The 21,313-nt window shown below is 54.7% G+C and overlaps 1 protein-coding gene across 4 annotated transcripts in view; it reads right to left on the reverse strand.

Annotated features, from left to right (window-relative positions):
• Positions 1-12,068, reverse strand: part of ARHGAP8 (Rho GTPase activating protein 8) — a 47,206-nt gene extending 35,138 nt beyond the window's left edge. For 2 of the 4 annotated variants that reach the window (XM_061124351.1, XM_061124354.1), the window contains exon 1: positions 9,553-9,588. In XM_061124351.1, the coding sequence (XP_060980334.1) occupies positions 9,553-9,573 (21 nt within the window). In that variant the 5' untranslated portion in view covers positions 9,574-9,588. Of the gene's footprint in view, positions 1-9,552; positions 9,589-12,010 lie in introns of those variants that run through there. The other 2 variants (XM_061124352.1, XM_061124353.1) reach the window with 2 other exon arrangements.
• Between the last annotated feature and the right edge of the window lie 9,245 nt (positions 12,069-21,313).

Genomic DNA, 21,313 nt, shown 5'->3' on the forward strand with positions numbered 1-21,313 from the left:
GTGAATTACATCTTAGTAAAGGTGTTGTTAAAAATGAACCAATGCTGGGTGAAAATGGCACATACAGTTTGGTTTAGTATTTGAGTAGTGAAAAGAAACAGAACATTGCTATATTTATTTATATTTTGCCGTGCCTCACGGCTTATGGGATCTTAGGTTCCCTGACCAGGGATTGAACCAGGATCCCGGCGGTGAAAACTGGCAAGTCCTAACCACTGGACTGCCAGGGAAGTCTCTAAAACATTGTTTGTAAATAGCTGGTTTCAATGAGTTCTAGAATTAGGATTTATAAATCCATTTATTTTCCCACATTTGTCCCTTTTTCATTTTTGCAAAAGCCTATATTACCCTTAATATAAGGTTAAGTCATATGAACTAAAATAATAAAGTTTTATGAATACAAAAACGCTTTAAACCTTGACTTCTTTAAAAAAAAATCCCCACTTGGTAGCTAAGTGCCTTATCTTACAGATGGGAGAAGTGAGGCAGAGATGAGGGAGCCAGCCCCTGAAGGGCAGTGCCGAGGGACTCAGGACCCTGGCCACAGATACAAAGAGCAGAGGGTCAGGGTGGGGGGCAAGGAGGGGGAGGCCAGCCCCCTTTCAAGGGGGATCCCTCAGAGCCAGCTCAGCGAGGCCGCACCTGCCCACTCTGGGGGAGACGTCAGAGTCCATGCTGGTCTGCGACAGGTGCCAATGTCCAAACACTGCAATCTAATCTAACATGAAAAAAAAATCTGTATGCCCCAAACTCCACAGCTCCACACACCCAGCAGAATGTGTATATCTGTGTGATAAAGGACGCGGGCTGGAGGGTTCTGAGCTGCAGGCTAAAACAGCCCCAAACTGGAAACGACCCATGTCCACAGACGGTGAAGGGAGCTGTCGGTGCGAACGGTGCGTCTCAGGGGTGAGGATGGTGTGGGGTTAGGTAGGAGAACGTCTTTACGCTCAGCATCTGAGCAGAGGAGGCAGGAGGGCTGTACCACCTTCCAGGAGTTCAGCTAAGAGAGAGAGAAAGGCAGACAGAGAAAGCCCACAGCGGATGGCACCGATTTCCAGATCAAGGGGAAAAGCATGCGCTTTCTTATGTTTCTGCACTCGGAACAACTTTCTTAAAAACAGCTGGAGACGGGAGGAGGGCAGGAGGGAGAAAGCCCTTGCCTGGCTCCATCACCCCATTTGTCAGAGAGCAAGACTGAGGCCCGTGAGGTGCAGAGAGTGGCTCCAGGTCACACAGGGCGCCTCCTAGGACTCCTGTCTCAGAGTTTCTCTCTCCTGACACAGGTGAGCCTGGGGTTTTGGCGTTTCCCTTCTGAGAGCTCTCCACCGTCTGGGGGCCACGTCACCAGGGCCTGTTTCCTGGTGTCCAGTTTCAACCAGCCTCCTCCCTGCCATCCCCCTGCCGCTGCTCCCCGGGGGGCGCTCTGCCGGCACAGATGGCTGTGTGGCTTTGCCAAGGGTGGCGCCCTCTCTGGGCCGAGGTGTTGCAAGAGCCCGGCTGCCTGCGGATGGAAGACCCTGGGCAGGGCACAGGCGGAGAGCCCGTGAGAGGGGGAGGGGAGGGAAAGAGGGGCAGAGACCCCAGGAACAGGGGTGAGGGCTCACGGGTCACTGGCACACCCTTCTACAAGCCCTGTCCCCCGACACCTCCTGGCGCCTCTGTGCCTGCAGTTCTGGGGAGGGGGGCCCTCACTGTGATGCCTCTTTTAACACCAGCAGTCCAGATGCTAGACCAGCCCCACCAAGAGCCCACACTTACACCAGCGATGGGGCCTGCCACCACCTCTGCCTGTAGCCCCCCACTGCACCCCTGCCCGGGGCCTGCCTTGCATGCCTTCTTCAGAGGCCACGGCTCCGGAGGCGGGGTGGGCTGCGGGTGCAGTGTGCCCGCAGGATTGGGTTTTCTCCTGGCATCATGCAGGGCATGGAGCACCAGGCAGAGGAGGCCCCCACCTGGGCCCCCCGCCCTCCTTCTCCACGTCGGGAGCACGGGGCCACCTTCCAAATCCTGCCTTCCCCAGGCTGGGGGCCCTGCGAGGGCAGTGGGCGTGACCCTAGGCCTGAGCCCCTGCACTCAGGCCGGGCAGGCACCCCCCACACACACACCAGCTGCAGTGAAAGTGAGAAAAGAAATTCAATCGTCTAGACCCACAGCCCTGGACCCCCCCCAGGCGGGCAGTGTGCCGGGAGCCCTGGCGGGAGCCTGGAGAACTACAAACCTGATCCCCAGCACAGGGGCATGGGGGGCTGCAGCCGGCCCTGCGGGGTCTCGGGGCCACCCTCTCACTCCACTGACACCTCCCGAGGTTTGAAGATGGGAGGGGGGCACCCTGTCCGCACCCCACCCTGAGCGCCCGAGCTCCCAGCCCTGCGTGTCCGCCTCGGCAGGCCAGCCTGTCACCAACAGCTTGAGACCAACCAGCTGAGGGCACTGGGCGGGAGCCGGGGATGGGGGCGCCTGACTGGAAACACACAGGCCACTTCCTGGGGGCCCGCCCACCAGGGGAGGAAACACATCCAGAACATTCTAGCTTCAAAGCCTCGCGGGAGGCGCTGACACCAGGGTGAGCCACCAAGGGGTCCCAGGCCGCCCCCTCGGCCCCCCGCGCGGTGGGGTGGGGGGAGCTCCGGCCAAGCCGGGAGCGCAGCCTGAAGCCCCCGACCCTCCGAGGCCAAGAAGGCTTTGTTTTTCCTCCAGACTCTGTTGCAACACCCAGAGTGCTCGTCACTCCTGTTTTTCCCTTTGCAAGCTCAAAACCTTCACCCGGCCGCCTATCTCAAACAGCACAGGCAGCGTTATCCGTTTTGAAGTCTGTGCACCGGGGCCTGAGCGTGTCACACACAATCCGTGCTTTGTTGTGGTGACGGAGGGCTGGGGGAGGGTAACAGTCGGGGTGAGCTGGCCCCGCAGGCCCGTAGTTGAGGGAAATAGAAGGCTCACCTACTGCTGTGGGCTGCTCCCTGGGCTTGGATCAGGGCCCGGGGGCCTGCCTCGGCCGCCTGCTGCATGTGCTCAGGGGGACCCCACCCTGTGTGGGTCAGACACACGGCCAGGGCAGGGGAGGAAGACCCCCCCCAACCCCGCCCCAGGCTGCCCAGGCGATCCTCAGGGAGGCCAGCGTCCTCCTCCCACCAGGCCCCGCACAGCTTCTCTCCAGGCCCAGGAGCCCCAGCTGGCTCTGATGGGTCGGGAAGGCCCCTGGAGCTGAGGGTTCTGCGCCAGCCTTGTGATGGTTGGCTTTATACGTCAACTTGGCCGGGCTACGGTGCCCAGCTGTTTGGTCAAACTCCAGCCTAGATGTTGCTGTGAAGGTGTTTGTGGATATGATTAACATTTACAACCAGAATCGGGAAAGGAGCCTGTATACTGTCACCCTGCTTATTTAACTTCTATCACCCTGCTTATTTAACTTCTATGTAGAGTATGTCATGCGAAATGCCAGGCTGGATGAATCACAAGCTTGAATCAAGACTGCCGGGAGAAATATTGACAGCCTCAGATATGCAGATGATACCGGTAATGGCAGAAAGTGAGGAGGAGCTAAAGAGTCTCTTGATGAAGGGGACACAGGAGAGTGAAAAAGCTGGCTTAAAACTCAGCACTCAAAAAACTAGGATCACAGCATCCAGTCCCATCACTCCATGGCAAATAGATGGGGAAAAAGTAGAAACAGTGACAGATTTTATTTTCTTGGGCTCCAAAATCACTACAGATGGTGAATGCAGCCACGAAATTAAAAGACCCTTGCTCCTTGGAAGAAAAGCTGTGACAAACCTAGACAGCTTAATAAAAAGCAGAGACATCACTTTGCTGACAAAGGTCCATCTAGTCAAAGCAATAGTTTTTCCAGTAGTCAAGTACAGATGTGAGAGTTGGACCATAAGGAAGGCTGAGCACCAAAGAATTGACGTTTTTGAACTGCGGTGCTGGAGAAGACTCTTGAGAGTCCCTTGGACTGCAAGGAGATCCAACCAGTCCATCCTAAAGGAGATCAGTCCTGGGTGTTCATTGGAAGGACTGATGCTGAAGCTGAAGCTCCAATACTTCGGCCACCTGATGCGAAGAGTGGACTCACTGGAAAAGCCCCTGATGCTGGGAAAGATTGAGGGCAGGAGGAGACGGGGGTGACAGAGGATGACATGGTTGGATGGCAACAGTGACTCAACAGACATGAGTTTAAGCAAACTCTGGGAGATGGTGAAGGACAGGGGAGCCGAGCGTGCTGCAGTTCAAAGGGTCACAAAGAGTCGGACGTGATTTGGTGACCGAACAGCAAACCTCACAAACGGACCCTTTCTGCTCGGTAGCAGGCTCCAGAGCACCAGCTCCATCACCCCCGGCCCCCTCACCCTGCACCTGAGTCCACACATGCCTCATCTCCTCCCTGGGCCTCTCGCTGCCAAGCCCTTTCCCTCCGAGCCGGGCATCGCAGCCCGAGGTTGGGGGACATGGGTGCCAAGGTCCCGCCAGCATCGCGAGGCTGTGCCAGCCGGAGCTGCAGACCAGGGGCACCAGCATGCCAAAGAGGCTTCTGAGCACCTGACGGCTCTGACCATAATTCACGCAAAATGGCTCGTTGCTATAAAAATGTATTTGCACATCACACAAATAGACCCTCGCAGCAATTATCCTAATGCCGTAGTTACAAATTATCACCTACTCACCTCGGGCAAATTAGCACCAGATTTAATTTGAGTGGCGCAGGAAATGTGTGGGGTGCACGGAGTGACAGCCGACACCCCATGTTTGCACAACCCTGCTCTCTGCTCAGGATGGTGGGGGGCTGATGAAAGGCTCTGTGGGGGAGGGCGGGGGTGGGCTCGAGGCCATCCAGCTCTAACCCCGTATCTGCAGGGAGGGCACCCAGAGAGAAACGGGCTAGCGCAGGGTCCCATCGAGGCAGGGGTGCAAGTCCAGGCGTGAGGGGAGGGGCTGAGAAGGGGGCGACCACTAAGCTGGGACCCCAGGGTCTCGGGGTACACCCCATCAAGAGCAGTTTTCACCCTTTTGTCTCAGCAATGTCACAGATTTACGGATACAGATCCCCACGACCCACTGCTCATCACAAACACCACTGGGTCCCAGAGGTTGGGGAGAAGGCAGGTGTAGACGATTCTCGCAGGCGGCGGGGCCTGAAGCCACTGGGACCCGGCCCGACAGCTGGGTGAGACATCCACAGGTGGCAACAGCAAAGTCCACATGAGCTGTGACCTGTTGCACGACGTGGTCAGAGGCCTGCCCACAAGTCCCAGGGGTGCTGGGCTGAAAAGACAAGGTGGGGGTGGCGGTGGAGTTCTGCTGAGCGCTGCTGGGGCCGCCCACCCCCTCCTGTGGTTCTTGCAGACACCAACCTCAAGACTGGGGGCCGCTCCCCTCCCCAGCACCCCTGCGGCCCTGCCCTTGGTACCCAGGGGCTCGCTCAGCTGTGCGCCTCTCACCTGCACGACCCTCAGGAGCGCAGCTCATACCTCTGCACTCCACCCCCGCCGTCTCTGCTCCAGCCACGCAGGCCTCAGGCTTGAGCCTCAAACAGGCCAGGCTGTTCCTGCCTCAGGACCTTTGCACGTGCTGTCCCCTCTCCCTGAAACACACGGCAACTGCAGGGAGTCAGCGATCCATATGATTCCTGTTATGACCACTGGTTCAAGTCCAAGTCAATAATTCAGGCTGAATTCAAATCTGCCTCCTCACTGGTCCCCTTGGAGGTGGGAGCCACAGGGATAAACCTCCCCTCCACCTTCAGATCCTTCCGTATAGAAAAATTGGGTTATAGTTTAGCCAGGTCAAATAAAGACTTTCCTTTTGGAAGAGAAGCTATGACAAATGTAGACAGTGTATTAAAAAGCAGAGACATCACTTTGCTGACAAAGGTCCATATAGTCAAGTCTATGGTTTTTCCAGTAGTTATGTACGGATGTGACAGTTGGACCAAAAAGGATGAGTGTTGAAGAACTGATGCTTTCAAATTATGGTGCTGGAGAAGACTGTTGAGAGTCCCTTGGACAGCAAGGAGATCAAACCAGTCAATCCTAAAGGAAATCAACTCTGAATATTCACTGCAAGGGCTGATGCTGAAGCTGAAGCTCCAATACTTTGGCCATCTCTTGCAAAGAGCCGCCTCACTGGAAAAGATCCTGATGCTGGAAAAGTTTGAAGGCAGGAGAAGAAGGGGCTGACAGAGGATGAGATGGTTGGATGGCATCACCGGCTCAATGGACATGAGTGTGAACAAACTCTGGGAGCTGGTAAATTACAGGGAAGCCTGGAGTGCTGCAGTCCAAGGGGTCGCAAAGAATTGGACACGACTGAGCAACTGAATGACAAGAACAGTGAAGCCAGAGAGAAAAGCTCCCCACGTCCTGGTGGACGATCAGGCCACCCGTGCTTTCTGGAGCCAGGGACCTGGTTCTGCCCTCTCTTTGTCCCATCCAGAGACCCCTGTGTGCCCTGCAGTGTTGACCCCCAGCCCCTGTGCTGGCACTATGAGCAAGCAGCACAGAGGAAGAGTCAGGGGAATGGGTTCACCCCAATCAGGGGGCCCCCGCAGAGCCTACTTCCCCACCTGTGAAATGGGCACAAACCCTGCCCCCCACCAGTGCCACAGTGAGGAGCAAATGAAGTCCACATGAGCCATCACTCTGAGAGGCTGGGCACTCGAGACAGGTCCTCGGTAATGGTCACCAGGGCTGTGCAAGCCAGGTGGTGATCAGAAGACAAGATTAACCTTATTGAGATCCTGACAAAAAATAAAAGAACTTATTTACGGTCCAACTCTCCCATCCATACATGACTACTGGAAAAACCATAGCTTTGACTCTGGACCTTTGACTATGAATATGGTCCACGACTAGGGACCTTTGTCAGCAAAGTAATGTCTGCTTTTTTAATATGCTGTCTAGGTTGGTCATAGCTTTTCTTCCAAGGAACAAGCATCTTTTAATTTCATGGCTGCAGTCACCATCTTCAGTGATTTTGGAGCCCCCCAAAAATAAAGTCTCTCACTGTTTCCATTGTTTCCCCATCTATTTGCCATGAAGTGATGGGATCAGATGCAATGATTTTAGCTTTTTGAATGTTGAGTTTTAAGCCAGCTTTTCTCTTCTCCTCTTTCACTTTCATTAAGAGGCTCTTCAGTTTCTCTTTGCTTTCTGATGTAAGAGTGGTGTCATCTGCATATCTGAGGTTATTGATATTTCTCTTGACAGTCTTGATTCTAGCCTGTGCTTCATCTAGCCTGGCATTTTGCATGATGTATTCTGCATATAAGTTAAATAGGCAGGGTGACAATATACAGCCTTAATGGACTCCTTTCCCAATTTGGAACCAGTCCATTGTTCCACGTCTGGTTCTAACTATTGCTTCTTGACCTGCATACAAATTTCTCAAGAGGCAGGTCAGGTGGTCTGGTATTCCCATCTCTTGAAGAATTTTTCACAGTTTGTTGTTATCCACACAGTCAAAGGCTTTGGCATAGTCAATAAAGCAGAAGTAGATATTTTTCTGGAACTCTCATCCTTTTTCAATGATCCAGCAGATGTTGGCAATTTGATCTCTGATTCCTCTGCCTTTCCTAAATCCAGCTTGAACATCTGGAAGTTCTCAGTTCACGTACTATTGAAGCCTGGCTTGGAGAATTTTGAGCGTTACTTTGCTAGCGTCTGAGATGAGTGCAATTGTGTGGTAGCTTGAACATTCTTTGGCATTGCCTTTCTTTGGGATTGAAATGAAAACTGACCTTTTCCAGTCCTGTGGCCACTGCTGAGTTTTCCAAATTTGCTGGCATATTGAGTGCAGCACTTTCACAGCATCATCTTTCAGGACTTGAAATAGCTCAACTGGAATTCCATCACTTCCACTAGCTTTGTTCATAGTGATGCTTCCTAAGGCCCACTTGACTTCACATTCCAGGATGTCTGGCTCTAGGTGAGTGATCACACCATCGTGATTATCTGGGTCGTGAAGATCTTTTTTGTACAGTTCTTCTGTGTATTCTTGCCACCTCTTCTTAATATCTTCTGCTTCTGTTAGGTCCTTATCATTTCTGTGCTTTATTGTGCCCATCTTTGCATGAAATGTTCCCTTGGTAATTTTTGAAAAGATCTCGAATCTTTCCCATTCTCCTGTTTTCCTCTATTTCTTTGCACTGATCACTGAGGAAGGCTTTCTTATCTCTCCTTGCTATTTCAGGAAAGTGAAAGTGAGAGTCACTCAGTCATGTCCGACTCTTTGTTACCCCACGGGCTATTCAGTCCATGGAATCCTCCAGGCCAGAATACTGGAGTGGGTAGTCTTCCCCTTCTCCAGGGGATCTTCCCAACCCAGGGACAGAACACAGGTCTCCTGCATTGCGGGTGGATTCTTTACCAGCTGAGCCACAAGGGAAGCCCAAGAATAAAGGAGTGGGTAGTCTTTCCCTTCTCCAGCAGATCTTCCCGATCTAGGAATCAGACCAGGGTCTCCTGTATTGCAGGCGGATTCTTTACAACTGAGCTATCAGGGAAGCCCTTGGACCATCTCAAATTCTTCAGTAAATCCATCAGCCCTCCCACCTACAATGCAAGCTGTTACAATAACACAGACCTGGGAGCTCTAGGGACAAAGGTGGATGCAGAGCCTCTCACAGCAGCCAAGGCCCGCAGAGGCCCCTAGAACTTGAACCCAAGGGGTCATGGCCCCTGAGGAGGTGCTTTCCGGAAGCCCCACACATGCCCCGCAGGTTCAAATCCTCTGCCGTCTGGCTTCAACCACCCGCAGCCTTTCTGTGGATGGTAAAAGCCTGACCCAGTCCCCAGGAGGCTTCCTTTGTTTTCATTTTATAACCAGGTAGGGGGAGGGAGTGGGCAGGTTCCCAGAAGGCTCTGGACTCCTGACCTGCCAAACCAGTTCCTTCTATGGAACAGCCACTGGCTCCAACCGTCCAACTTCTTGCGCCCTGCTCTGACCAGGGTCACTGCAGAAAGAACGGCTGGGGAACAGGTTCCAACCAAGCTCGGTCCTTACAGTCTTCCCTGGGTGTGGGGGGAGGGAGGCGACTAGTCCTAAGAGGGGTAAACACGGATAAAGCTGCCACGCTCTGTTTTACATTTGTTTCTTCCTCCCAGGAACCCCAGGAGTAGGTGACAGCACTGCCCGTGTTTTATGGGGAAACCAGGGCGCAGGGTGACCAGCTCCTGGCAGGCAACTCTCGGTCACTCGGCTGGGATGAGGACTCAGGGAGGCAGGCGCCAGCGGCAGCTGTTGGCCAGAGCGCAGCCCGCCTGCTCCAAGCCTTAGGACACCCCGCCCTCCTGGGAGGGGAGAAAATGGGAACCTGACTCAGCCAGGTCTCCTGCCTGGCGGGGACCTGGGAAAGTGGACAGAGGCCCGATCCAGCTGCCAGCAGCCTGAGGCTCCCAGGGTGTGTCTGAGGGCACCCCCGCCCACAGTGCCGGGCCCAGAAGGGGACCCGCCGATGTGCCCCGGGCGGCCGGGGAAGCCCCTGGATACACCCGTCACAACTTCCTTGAGCATCAGTTTCAACCAAAAGAATTGAAGGAAAAGTTAATGTACCTGAAAGGAAACTGAAAGCATTTCTTTTCCAAGCTACTCTCACGCGGACTAGAAGAGAAGTCACTGGAAGGCTTGGAATGTCTTCCCCCAGGAGGCAGACCTCAGGGCCCTGGGACGTGCCCCTCCTCTCCCTTCCCACCCCCTTGCCGCTGGGGAGGGCGTGGATGCTTCTGTCACAGCATGGTAGGCCTGGCTCTCCACTTTCTGGCTGGCCATGTGACCTCAGAATGTCACCTGAACCTCCCTGCCTCAGTTTCCTCATCTGTAACAGCCCCTGTGAGGCATGTGTGAGTGAAGAATAAGGCAATTAAGTGCGCAGTTAGGGCACTTCCCTGGTGGTCCAGGGGTTAAGAATCCGCCTTGTAGTTCAGGGGATGTGGATTCGATCCCTGGTTGACAGCCTAAGATCCTGCAAGTCGTGAAGCAACCAAGTCCACACACCACAACTGCAGAGTCCGTGCTCCGCAGTGAGGTCCCGCGTGACCCAAGGCAGCCAAAAAAAGGAAAAGCATGCAGGGAGGCCTGAGAGCCTCAGCAAAGGTGAGTGTGACCTTCTGCGGGAAGGATGGTCAAGGGCGTCACTTTACAGGTCAAAAACCAGGTCCCTGATTCCTCCTGGGGCTCCCTGTCCCCATCCAGCCGCTTCCGTGCCTCGGCGTCCCCATTGGTGAAAGAGGGTCAGATCAGGAGGCGGCTGTGCCCGTCAGGCACCTCCAGGGTGGCGGAGCTCTTGCTGTCCTCTCTGTAACCAACCATGAAAGCCTTTCTGAAAGCCACCATCCATGGTGTGCCCAGGACAGCCTCACATGGCACTGGCTTGTCAGAGAGATGCCAAGATCCAAGGGATGTTTAGTCAAGTTTCCAGACCTCAAAACATCTCACTAGAGTGCTCATTGGCTAAAGATGTGGCGTAGATACACAATGTAATACCACTCAGCCATAAAGAATGAAATAATGCCATTTGCCACAATACGGATGGACCAGGAGGGCATTCTGCTTTGCGAAGTACCTCAGAACAAAAGACAAATACTTTGTTTTCACTTACTTGTGGAACCTCAATAGCAAAGGAGTACACCAAATGAACAAGCATCTCACGGAGGCTGCAGTTCAGTGACTCAGTGATATCATCCAAATAAATGCATTCCTACCGCCTGCACCTGAGCACCCGTCAGACGCTGCCCAGGTATGTCTAGCCCACCTCGCACGTGACTTATCCCCAGGCAGCCGCAGCCCCCCAGCTTCTGTGTGACCTTCGTGTGCTGCATTCTTTCCTGCCTACCTCTCACCCATTTCCCAGCTCGATGGTCACCTCCTCCAGGAAGACCTCCCAGACCTCCCACAAGCCTCTGGCTTCCCTATGTCACACAGAGGCTTGACTCTGAGTTCCCCTTGGGCGGGGGCTGGGGAGGCGGCCGTCCACAAAGACTAGATGGGTTCAGGCCCTCAGCCCCTGCTCTGCCGCTGGCTTGAGAAATGGCTTAAAGTCACTGAGTTAAAGCAGAAACTCACAAACAAGAGGCTAAAACCGCCGACAGAGACCGACCAAAAGATACCTGGTGGTGAGTCTTAGATTTCGAGTTCTCACCAGGACAAACGTCAACACTGCATTTCATGGACAAGCGGCACCTTACTCCTTGGAATCCACACAGCCCTCTGCCACAAAACCTCCAGTCTGGGAGCTCCAGGCAGTCAAAGCCAGGTCCCCACCCAGCCCGAGACTCAGGAATTCCTCCCCGCCCACCCTGCTGCCTTCTCCCTGGGAGCTCTCCACACAACTGGCCAGGCCCTGGGGAACCCCCAGGCCAGCGCCGTGGACAGTGGCCCTGGACCAGGGTTTGCGAAAAGGAAAGGTAGCCCGGGGCTCTCTCCGAAACTGGGAGGCTGATTTAACTTCGGGTCGTATTAAGTCTTGGGGAGGGTCCCTCCCCTGTGACCAGCGGCTGTAACCCCCAGCTGGAGCCCCTGAGTTTGAAGAGACTCCACATGTTCTGCCTCAGTCTTCTCATCTGTGAAGCAGGTCGATGCCTCCCAAGTTCGGGATGAGGGAGCTGCTGTGTGGGCGATCGGGGACCCCGGGGAGGTCGGCGAAAGTTTGGGCTGAGACGGCCCAACCAGATCAAACCCAAACAAGCAACCAGAACAAACCCAAACAAGAAAGGGCGGGAGAAGCGACGGAGCAGGGAGGGAGGGGGGTGAAGGAGGGGGCTGGGAGGAGAGGCGGGGTCGGGAGGGGAGAAGGGCGGGCGCGGGGGAAGCGCGCGCGCGTGGAAAACTGGAGGTGGGGTGTGCGGGTGTGGGCGAGGGGCCGGGAGCCGGGCCGGGTTGGGGCGATCGCGGCCCCCCGGGTACCGCGCCCCACCTCGGCGTGCCCGTCGGAGCAATGGGCCGGGCCTCAGCCTCGCCGCCTGCCCGCCCGGGCCCAAGCGGGCTCCCTCCCGCGGGCAGCCCGCCGCCTTACCTGACGCAGCCCCACGGGCGCCTCACCTGGGCTCCGCGAGGCCCGGCGACTCACCTGGCCCCGCCCCGGACGTGGCTCCCGCGAGGCCGCGCCCCTCGCGCCGCCCCTCCGGCGCCGTCTCCCTGGAGCTCCGGACTGGAGTGACCCAGGGTCACCGCGAGCCAGGGCTGCATTTCTGCGCATGGGCAGAGCCTCTGCCCCAGCCCTTTGCCGGTGTTGGGTCGCTCAGTCGCGTCCGACTCTGCGACCCCGTGCACTGCAAACTCGCCAGGCTTCCCTGTCCATCACCAACTCCCGGAGTCTGCTCAAACCCATGTCCATCGTGTCGATGATGCCATGACCCCCTTAAAGTGAAAGTGAAGTCGCTCAGTCGTGTCTGACTCTTTGCGACCCCATAGACTGTACCCTACCAGGTTCCTCCGTCCATGGGATTTTCCAGGCAAGAGTACTGGAGTGGGTTGCCATTTCTTTCTTCAGGGGATCTTCTTGACCCAGGGATGGAACCTAGGTCTGCCGCATCGCAGGCAGACGCTTTACCGTCTGAGCCACCAGGGAAGCCCTACTGACCCCCTTAGGCAGGTGTCACATACTCAAGGAAAACCCCCAAATCCCTGGAGGTGCCATTGAAGAGTCAGGGGCCCCAGGCAAGGGGAGGACTGGTCTTCCGATAGGATTGCATTTGAATCCAGAGGTGGCTCAGGCAGTCAAGAATCTGCCTGGAATGCTGGAGACCCGAGTTCCGATCCCGGGTGGGAAAGATTCCTGTAGAAGGGCATGGCAACTCACTCCAGTATTCTTGTCTGGAGAATTCTGTGGACAGAGGAGCCTGGTGGGTTCCAGTCCATGGGGTTGCAAAGAGTCGGACACGACTGAGCGACTAACGCTTTCAACTCTCATCCAGAGAGCAGTTCAGGAGCGGCATTCTGAAGGTGGATCTTTCTATCAGGCCGGTGCCTGTCGCCCACCTTTCTGGCTGCAGCTCTGTCTCCATCGCCTCCCCCACAGTCTCCCTGGTTTCCGAAGGTCAGCACCGCCTCAGGGTTGAGTCTGCATTTCTTTTCATCCCTACCCACTCCCCAGCCTCCTGTTTTCAAAACAGCCAATACCGGATGATCAGCTAGATCTCCTGAATCCAGACTCCTGTTTCCGGACGCCCACTTGACGTCTGCACGTGCAGGCCTTCGAAGGCAGCTCAAGCTCCACATGTCCATCTGGACTCCTCTCCCAGGAGTCCCACCTCCTTCTCCACCAGCACCTTCCAAACCGAGGGCGCATCCTTGGCTCCCCTTGCTCCCTCACCCTCCACAAGCGGTCCTAGGGTGAGCCCCCATAGCTCTCCCTCGAGGACGTGTCACAATGCCACCACTTCTCTCCACCCACACTGGTCCAAGTGGCCCAGGCCGCCAGCATCTCTCACGTGGCCCAGGGCAGCAGGCTCCTGACCCATGTCCTGGTTCTGTCCTTGCCCCCTTCCCTCTGTATCAACACAGCAGCTCGGGGCGGGGGGTGGGGGAGTGGGGGGTGGTCCTTCCTGAGATGCTGTCCTGCCTCCTCCTCCCCTCCTCCTCTCAGGGGAGGGGGCGGGCACAGTCCCAGACTGCCATGCATGGAAGGTGGCGTGGCTGCTGGCAGCTCTGGGGTTGCAGGTAGGGGCTCTGTGGTCCCCAGTGGCCAGGGTACAGCTGCCAAGACGATCGGGTGTATTGATCCTCCCCATTCTAGGGGGCGGGGGGGTCTGGCTGCAGAGGCCCCACTGTGGTATCACCTTCTGCCACAGGCTGGCGCGGGGTCCAATCACGCGGGCCTTCCCCAGGGCTCAGCGAGCAGTTTAGGACACTCCAGTTGGGATGAGCTGGACTTTGCCTGGAAGTTTGGGGAAGAAAAGAATCCTGCTCTGTCCTTTCCTCTCCCCCACCCTAGATGAAGAAGCATGGTGCTCCTGGGATAGCAAGCAGCCATCCTGGGGCCACAAAGAGATCTAGGCTTGGGATAAAGCAGAGATGGCGGGGAACTGGGTTCTTGGCGACCCTGTAGAGCCCCTGGATCAAACCTGGCTGAGGCCCACACTTCCTTGGGCACCAAGAGATTTTCTTACTGTTCAAACCAGCTTGGACTTTCTATTTCTTATGACCAAAAGTATCCTCTGATAAAACATCGTTATGCTTTTTAGCCAAATTGCAAAGAGTTTCTCTCCTTACAGCGATAGCAGAACAAAACCCAGGGAAGACCTGGGTGGCTGAGCCTGAGATACATGACCATTCCAGAGATAGGAAGGGGGTTAAACAGACCAAAACTTTATCCTCCCCAAGGTCAAGACAGCTTAGGGAATTCCCTGGGGGTCCAGTGGCTAAGAAGCTCCCAATGCAGGGGGCCCAGGTTCCATCCCTGATCAGGGAACTAGATCCCACATGCCACAACTAAGAGTTTGCATGCCACAGCTAAAAGACCCTGCGTGGGGCAACGAAGACCCCATGTGCTGCAATTAAGAACCAGCACAGACAAATAAATAGAAATTAATATAAAGCAAAACACAACTTCGTGCCAGTTGTGCTAATGGTAAGCATGAAATAAGTGAATACGGGTTAACTTTAATGGGAACCAGTACTTGGCTCTAAACATTAGCTGTTACCTTTCTGAGGCAGGCCAGCACTAGGAGGCTGTTTGCTGACAGTCCAAGTGTCCAGTCCGGCGTCCAACACATGGTAGTCACTGTTCTCAGTCAATATGAATGAACGAATGACAACAGTTTCTCTCTATTGTCCCCCAAGCAGCTTCCTTTTTCTGTGCAAAGAACCTGTGGCCATCCTGGCATGTGGGCTTGCTCACCTCATACAGACCAAAAAGTGAAAGTGAAAATGTTAGTGGCTAGGGCGTATCTGGCTTTTTGCGACCCCACGGACTGTAGCCAGCCAGGCTCCTCTGTCTGTGGGGATCCTCCAGGCGAGAATACTGAAGTGGATAGCCTCTCCCTTCTCCAGGGGATCTTCCCGACCTGGGGATTGAAACTGGGTCTCCTGCATTGCTGGTGGAATCTTTCCCGTTTGAGCCACCAGGGAAACACTTGCATGTTATTATTTGTAACTTCCTTGCTCCAGAAGGACTTTGGTGGTGAGAAGATGGAGGGGTCCATGGTGCTGCCTGACCTCTAAGTCACGTGCACATCTGAGCCCCTGGATGGATTGGGAAGGGGGTCTATTTCTAGATCAAAACTCTTCCTCCCTCTCAACACATGAAAGGAAATGGAGGAGATGCCCCATGACTTACATGCTTGATGGGTTTCAGCTAGTGTTTATGCTGCCTTCTCTTTTCCTTTTATGGAATATAAGCATATTTTATTATCAAGGTAAGATCAGTCTCAAGAAACGGGGACAATTTTCTGGTTCAAAAAGCGCCTTTGGACAGAAGTAAGAGAAAACACCCCCCTCCCCTCCCCAGCTGGTCTATGACTAGCAATGTAATTTCATGGTATTAAGATGTGTCGGGGGGAATGCTGCCCTCCTCGCTTCTGTGTTTTGTGAAAATCTCATACAAATTCCACAACCACAGCTTAGTGACATTAAAACATATACAACAAAGCAATCATACAGAATGATTCTGGGGAAAGAATGCAGGTGTATCCCGCCATTCATAATAAAAGGCAAAAGAAATAGAAAGAAACTGTGAGACCCACAGTGCCTCCCTTTTTGGTTCTTTCTTCGTTTTTTTTTCCCCCCAGCACGTCTAATCAGTCACCCACCAGTTAGTCATTCCCTTTTGTAGCCGTAACAATGTCTCCTTGCATTTCAAATGCTTTGCGATAGAAAAGAATGAATAATAATGCAAAATGAAGGAATTACATCTGAACGGTATTATTCCCAGCTTTATTAAATTTGCTCTGTACAAATGTTTATGAAGTCGGAGAGTTGCTTTTCCCCTGAGCTGCAAATTCCACATTAATAAGTGCGGGGGGATGGGAGCTTGAAAGGAAGGAGGAAAGAAAGACCCCTCGTCTGTGGTCTTGCGCTTCTCGTTTGTTTTTTTCTCAAATTTAACTCTCCCTGCCAGCTGCTTGAGCCAAGATGTGGTCTGCTTTGAATCCTACTAAAACCATGAAACCAAAGTTTCCCCACTAAGTGTGAGCTTGGGCATGATATCCAAGTTGAGCCAAAAGGCATCCAGGGGTTAGTGTCCCAACCCTCCCCTTTGTGGGCACAGACCGGGCGAGGTGAGGGGCTTTATTTGCTGCTGTGCAGTCCAGCCAGGAACCCGAGCAAGCTTTCCCGACCGCCTACCCTCCTATCACGTGCCCTGGTCCAAACTTTAAGCAAATGCGTTTGGTTGTTGGCATTGACTGCACGCTGAGTACACGCCCCTTGTGTCTGCTGCCATTGTCTGCACCTAATTCTCGAAACCCTTTGGATTTACAACTGAGCAGGTCCCATTCCTGATGCCTTTCGGTATCAGGGTGGAAGGCTGGTTGTGTCCTCTGACACCCTGCACCTTTCAAATGCCTTTGCTGTGTGCGGACTCCCCACCTTATTAGTCTCTCCACCCGAGGGGGCCAGACCTAGGGGCTTACCCAGAGTCCTTAGCAACCAGGACCCTGACATTGACTAGACTCCACCAATGTGAGCTACACTGTGACAGAGAAGGCGGCCCTGCAACATTTTATGGGAAAGGGAAGCCTCAGATGTTCCGCTTGGGCAGGGAGAGGGGAGGTGGGGGGCGGGGTGCTGCAGTGGATACAAGGTTAAGTACCTGGGACATGATTGCTATTGGTGCTGGTGACAGTTGTGGGTTTGGCCCAGGATAACTGGAGCATTGTTATGTGGTGAGAGCATTTCCATATGGTGGGAGTGATTTCAGGGGGGCCTCAGCCTGCAGCGACTTGAAGCAGGATTTTGGTTTCTGGCCAGAGACTGAAGTCAGGCCGCAGCAGTGAGAGCACTGAGTCCCAGCCACTAGACCGGTGGCCAGTGACAAGGCCCCGGCCGTATGGCTTTGCAGAAAATGAATTTCCACAAAGAAATGGAAAATGTGTGAAACAAGTAAAGTGTTTACTAGAAGGGGAAAAAAAAAGACTATGTGTGGATAGACACATGGATGGGCTCAGAGAGAGAGTAGCGCCCTCATGGTAGCTGGAAGCATCTCCTCTTGGTTCCGTTTATTTGGTTTATCCCAGTGTCCTCCTATGCCTGCACACACATCTCTTAGCCAAGATAGATTCTAGCGAAGAAGCCTATGAATAGGTTGACAGCGCTCCCTTTTGATCTCCAAGAAGCCTTCCTGTGCATGAATAGTTGGGAATGTCTCCTTGACCTCTAGAATGAGAAATATGTGGTCTCTCATCTGGGCAGGGCTCAGCTCCTCCTCTTCATCTTGGAATATCTGTCCACAGGGGACGAACGCCAGCTGTTCAACCTAGGGCCCATCTATCTCCTGCCTCAGCAGCATCTCTAAGTGGTCAGAGCATCTCTGAGTGGTAGGAGCATCACTCTGCGGTAGGAGCATCTCCCTGTGGTAGGAGCATCTCCGTGTGGAAGGAGCATCTCTGAGTGGTAGGAGCATCTCTCTGCAATAGGAGCATCTCTGAGCAGTAGGAGCATCTCTCTGCGATAGGAGCATCTCTGAGTGGTAAGAGCATCTCTGTATGATAGGAGCATCTCCGTGTGGAAGGAGCATCTCTGAGCGGTAGGAGCATCTCTCTGCGATAGGAGCATCTCTGAGCGATAGGAGCATCTCTGTATGGTAGGAGCATCTCTCTGCAATAGGAGCATCTCCCTGTGGTAGGAGCATCTCTTGTGCCTTAGCAGCCTCCCTCTGCAATGGGAGTATCTCTGTGGGGTGTGAGCATCCCTGTGCAGTGGCCGCAGTAGGGGCAGCTTTCCCATCAGGCCTGTCACATGCGATGGTTTGAGGCACTGTTCCTGGAAAGTAAGCCTCTAGCTTGGCCCTCCCCACCTCCTGGCAGCTACGTGTGTGCGCTTGGTCACTTAGTCAAGTCCGACTCATTGCGACCCCATAGTCTGTAGCCCACCAGGCTCCTCTGTCCATGGGGTTCTCCCTGCAAGAATACTGGAGGGGTTACCATTTCCTCCTCCAAGGGATCTTCCCAACCCGGGGATCGGGACCCCTGTCTCTTGCATCTCCTGCCTTGGTGGGTGGGTCTTTACCACGGTGCTGCATGGGAAGCCCCGACAATTCCAGGAGCCCCCAACATCCTTTAACAAACTCCTTCTCTGTGTAATCTGCCAGAATCTGCTTCCGTGGCTTGCAAATAAGAGCCCTGCCTGGCCCTGCACCCTTCTATTTCAGGCTACCCTGTCCCTCCTCCCCTACCCCACACAGGCTGACATAAATTCCCACGGTAAAAAGAGTAATGTCAGCATGAGAAATTTTTTTGTGACGATGTGGATGATACCTTACATTTTTATAGCATTTTACAGCCCGTTAAAGCAATTCTGAGCTCTCTGCAAACACATTTGTCAATGAGGGGAAGGGGTCTCAGGGCTGAAACTATCCGTTCATTCACCCATTATCGTCTTCAGGTCAAAACCCATTAAGTGCTTGTTGGGCTGCACACCCTGTCCCCTGCACAGAGCTTCTTCATGAAGGATGCCTGGGAACTCGGGGTTCATCATCTTACAGCCCCTGCTGTGTGTGTGTCCACAGTGCACAGATGAGCAGAAAAACATCGCCAGTCACAGGGTATGACATCTGGAAAGACCCTCACTACAGATCGGGAATCTGAGGATGGGTGACTCGGGCCATATGACATAGCAAGGTTATGACCAATTCAGGATCAGAACCCCGGGTCCTGGCTTTGCCCACAAGGGGTATGCAACACACATAAATAAATAAAATGCCATCACCCAGTATCAGCCTTCTCCCCACCCACAGACCACCCTCCTCTAGAGTGTTTGGGAAAGAGGAGTGTATCAGTTAGTCATACCAGGTTATGCTGCAGTAACAAACACCCCCCATCTCAGGGGCTTACATCAACCTGGGTCTACTTCTCATGCACGCTGCCCATCCGCAACCCCCTGAGAACCGGCCTACTCTAGCAGCCCCATCTGGATACTGCCAATCTCCACGCAGAGAAAAGCAGAGCTCTGGAGGATCTCTGCCTGGCAATGAAAAGATCCAGCACCAAAGGGCCCCTTGGCTCAGAACTGGCTGGCCAGAGCTGGTCACAGCACACCACCCAGACTGGGAAGGGTGGGCCTTCTATGTGCTTGGAACCCAAGTGCAGCTGGTATCCGGTGTAGGTCACGGCACGCGGACCCCCAGGATCTGGCTGAAACGCAGATCCAGCATCAGCAGGTGTGGGCCGGTCTGAGACTCTGCATCTGAGAGCAAAGGGGAGAGTGGTCACCCTGGAAAACCTACAACCAACCAACCAGCAAAACACAAAAACAGTGCGCTGGTCTCTCAAACCCCAGCCCTGGAGATGCAGACAGATGATCCACTGAAGAAGGGTCCCCTGCTAACCAACCTTCAGTTAACCACGGAACCTACACGTGCCGGGCACTGAGCTGTGGCCGGGGGCTCGGTGGGAAAAGGGTAGGGGGCCTTCCTGCGCACGGGGCTGCCTTCTCATGGGGAGACAAGTTAATAATGAACTCATTTCGGCAGGAGGATCTCCCAGGAGCTCATGAAGACCTTTGCGCCTCTTTCAGGTTCCAGGCAGATATATTAATAGTTTTTCCACTGTCTCTCTCCACTCTGCCCTTAATGACAGCCACGTGGAAGCTTCGGATCCCGCAGTCTCTGTTTTCAGGCCTGAATTTCAGACTGATCAGTGTTGTGAATCGGTGGGGAAACGGGTGGTGGGGGAGAGGTGGGAGAGGAGACCATGGCTCGGGGGTGGGAGGCGGGCAGGTGATGGAGCAGACACAGGACCACAGGCCAGCCTTGGCCACAGCTAGCCGAAGCCTGGCCTGAGCTCCCTGAAGGCCAAAGTGATACATGGTCAGTGGTGTTACCTTGGGTGTCGGGTTTGTTTCTCGGAAGGACACCTGGGTTTCACCTTGGACCAAGGCCCACACGTCTGCATATGATAGTTCTGCGGATCTAGAGTTACCAGGAATACCTGGTCTTCGAATCTGAGTTCCCTGGTCTTCATTTTTCATTTATAATTTACCAATTCATAGCAAGACGCTTTGATGCAGAGAACCTCGAACTTTTCCCCAACAAGGTTGGCTATAAAACATGGACACACTCAAAGCCCACCTAGGCAGCCTGCCCCTTAATGGGGGGGTTGGGGGCAGCCCAGGCTGGAGGCCCCGCCTGAGTGCCCCATAGCTGCTGTGGGACCTGGGCTCAGCACCCACACCCCCCGGGCTTCCGTTTCCCCACTGCCGCATCTGGCAGGTATCTGGGGGTGCCCTTCCTCCCAGGGTGGAGCGACCTGTCAAACAGCTCAGAGGCTCCTACAGACAAAGGTCACACCTGACCCGTGGGGCCATGTGCCAGCTGGTGTCAGAGCCCGCAGGGATCAGACAGGTCTGGGGTGCTCAGATCTCCAGCGCTGGGGAGGTGAGGGCAGAACAGGGCCTGAGGGGCCCTCCCCACCGCAGGCAGAGCGCAGGGAGCCAGCTCCCCACCTCAACCACCACCCTCCACCTGGTCCTTCGGTCTAGAGGGGACCCGGTCCATGATGCGCTCACCCCATCCCAAGCAGGTCCCAGGCCCAGCCCGGGGTTCTGTACGGGAGCTGGGAGCCAAGTGGGCTGCTTTAAGCGATCTCATCCCCACCAGCTGGGCTGAGTGGCTACATCCTCGTTGGTTCTCGGACCAGGCACAGGCTCCCGGCCCCATCTCCCAAACCTGCTTCCCAAGGCTGCTCTCTCAGCCACTTGTTCCAGGGACCTTCTCAGTGCTGGAGCAGTCACGAGGCCCCGCGTGGTCAGGATGTCCCCAGATCAGACTGTGAAGCTGAGCGCTTGCCCTGCCCGCTCCCTGGGCTGGAGCAGGGGCTCCTGCTTGTTTCTCCCACCAGGAGACACTCGTCCTCACGGAGAGCTCTGCGTGCAGACCCTCAGGGGCTGACGCCTGCCTCCAGGATCTGAGTGGCAGTACCCATCACACCTGCTCTGGGTCCATCCTGTTATCTGCTCGTACGTCACCCAGCCCTCACCTCCAACCAAAAACTGACTCCACGAGAGGGGAGCCCTTGGAATGGGACACGGGTCTCCCCTCACCTCGACCTGGGGAACCTGCCCCCTCCAAGAACAGGAAGGGGAGGCCCTGGTGAGCTGGTGAGTGGCCTGGGGCTGAGGACCCTGCAAGGAAGTCTGTGGGGCCAGGCGTCGCAGACACAGC

This window comes from Dama dama, chromosome 22 (genome assembly GCF_033118175.1).
Source record: "Dama dama isolate Ldn47 chromosome 22, ASM3311817v1, whole genome shotgun sequence".
NCBI classification, from domain to species: domain Eukaryota; kingdom Metazoa; phylum Chordata; class Mammalia; order Artiodactyla; family Cervidae; genus Dama; species Dama dama.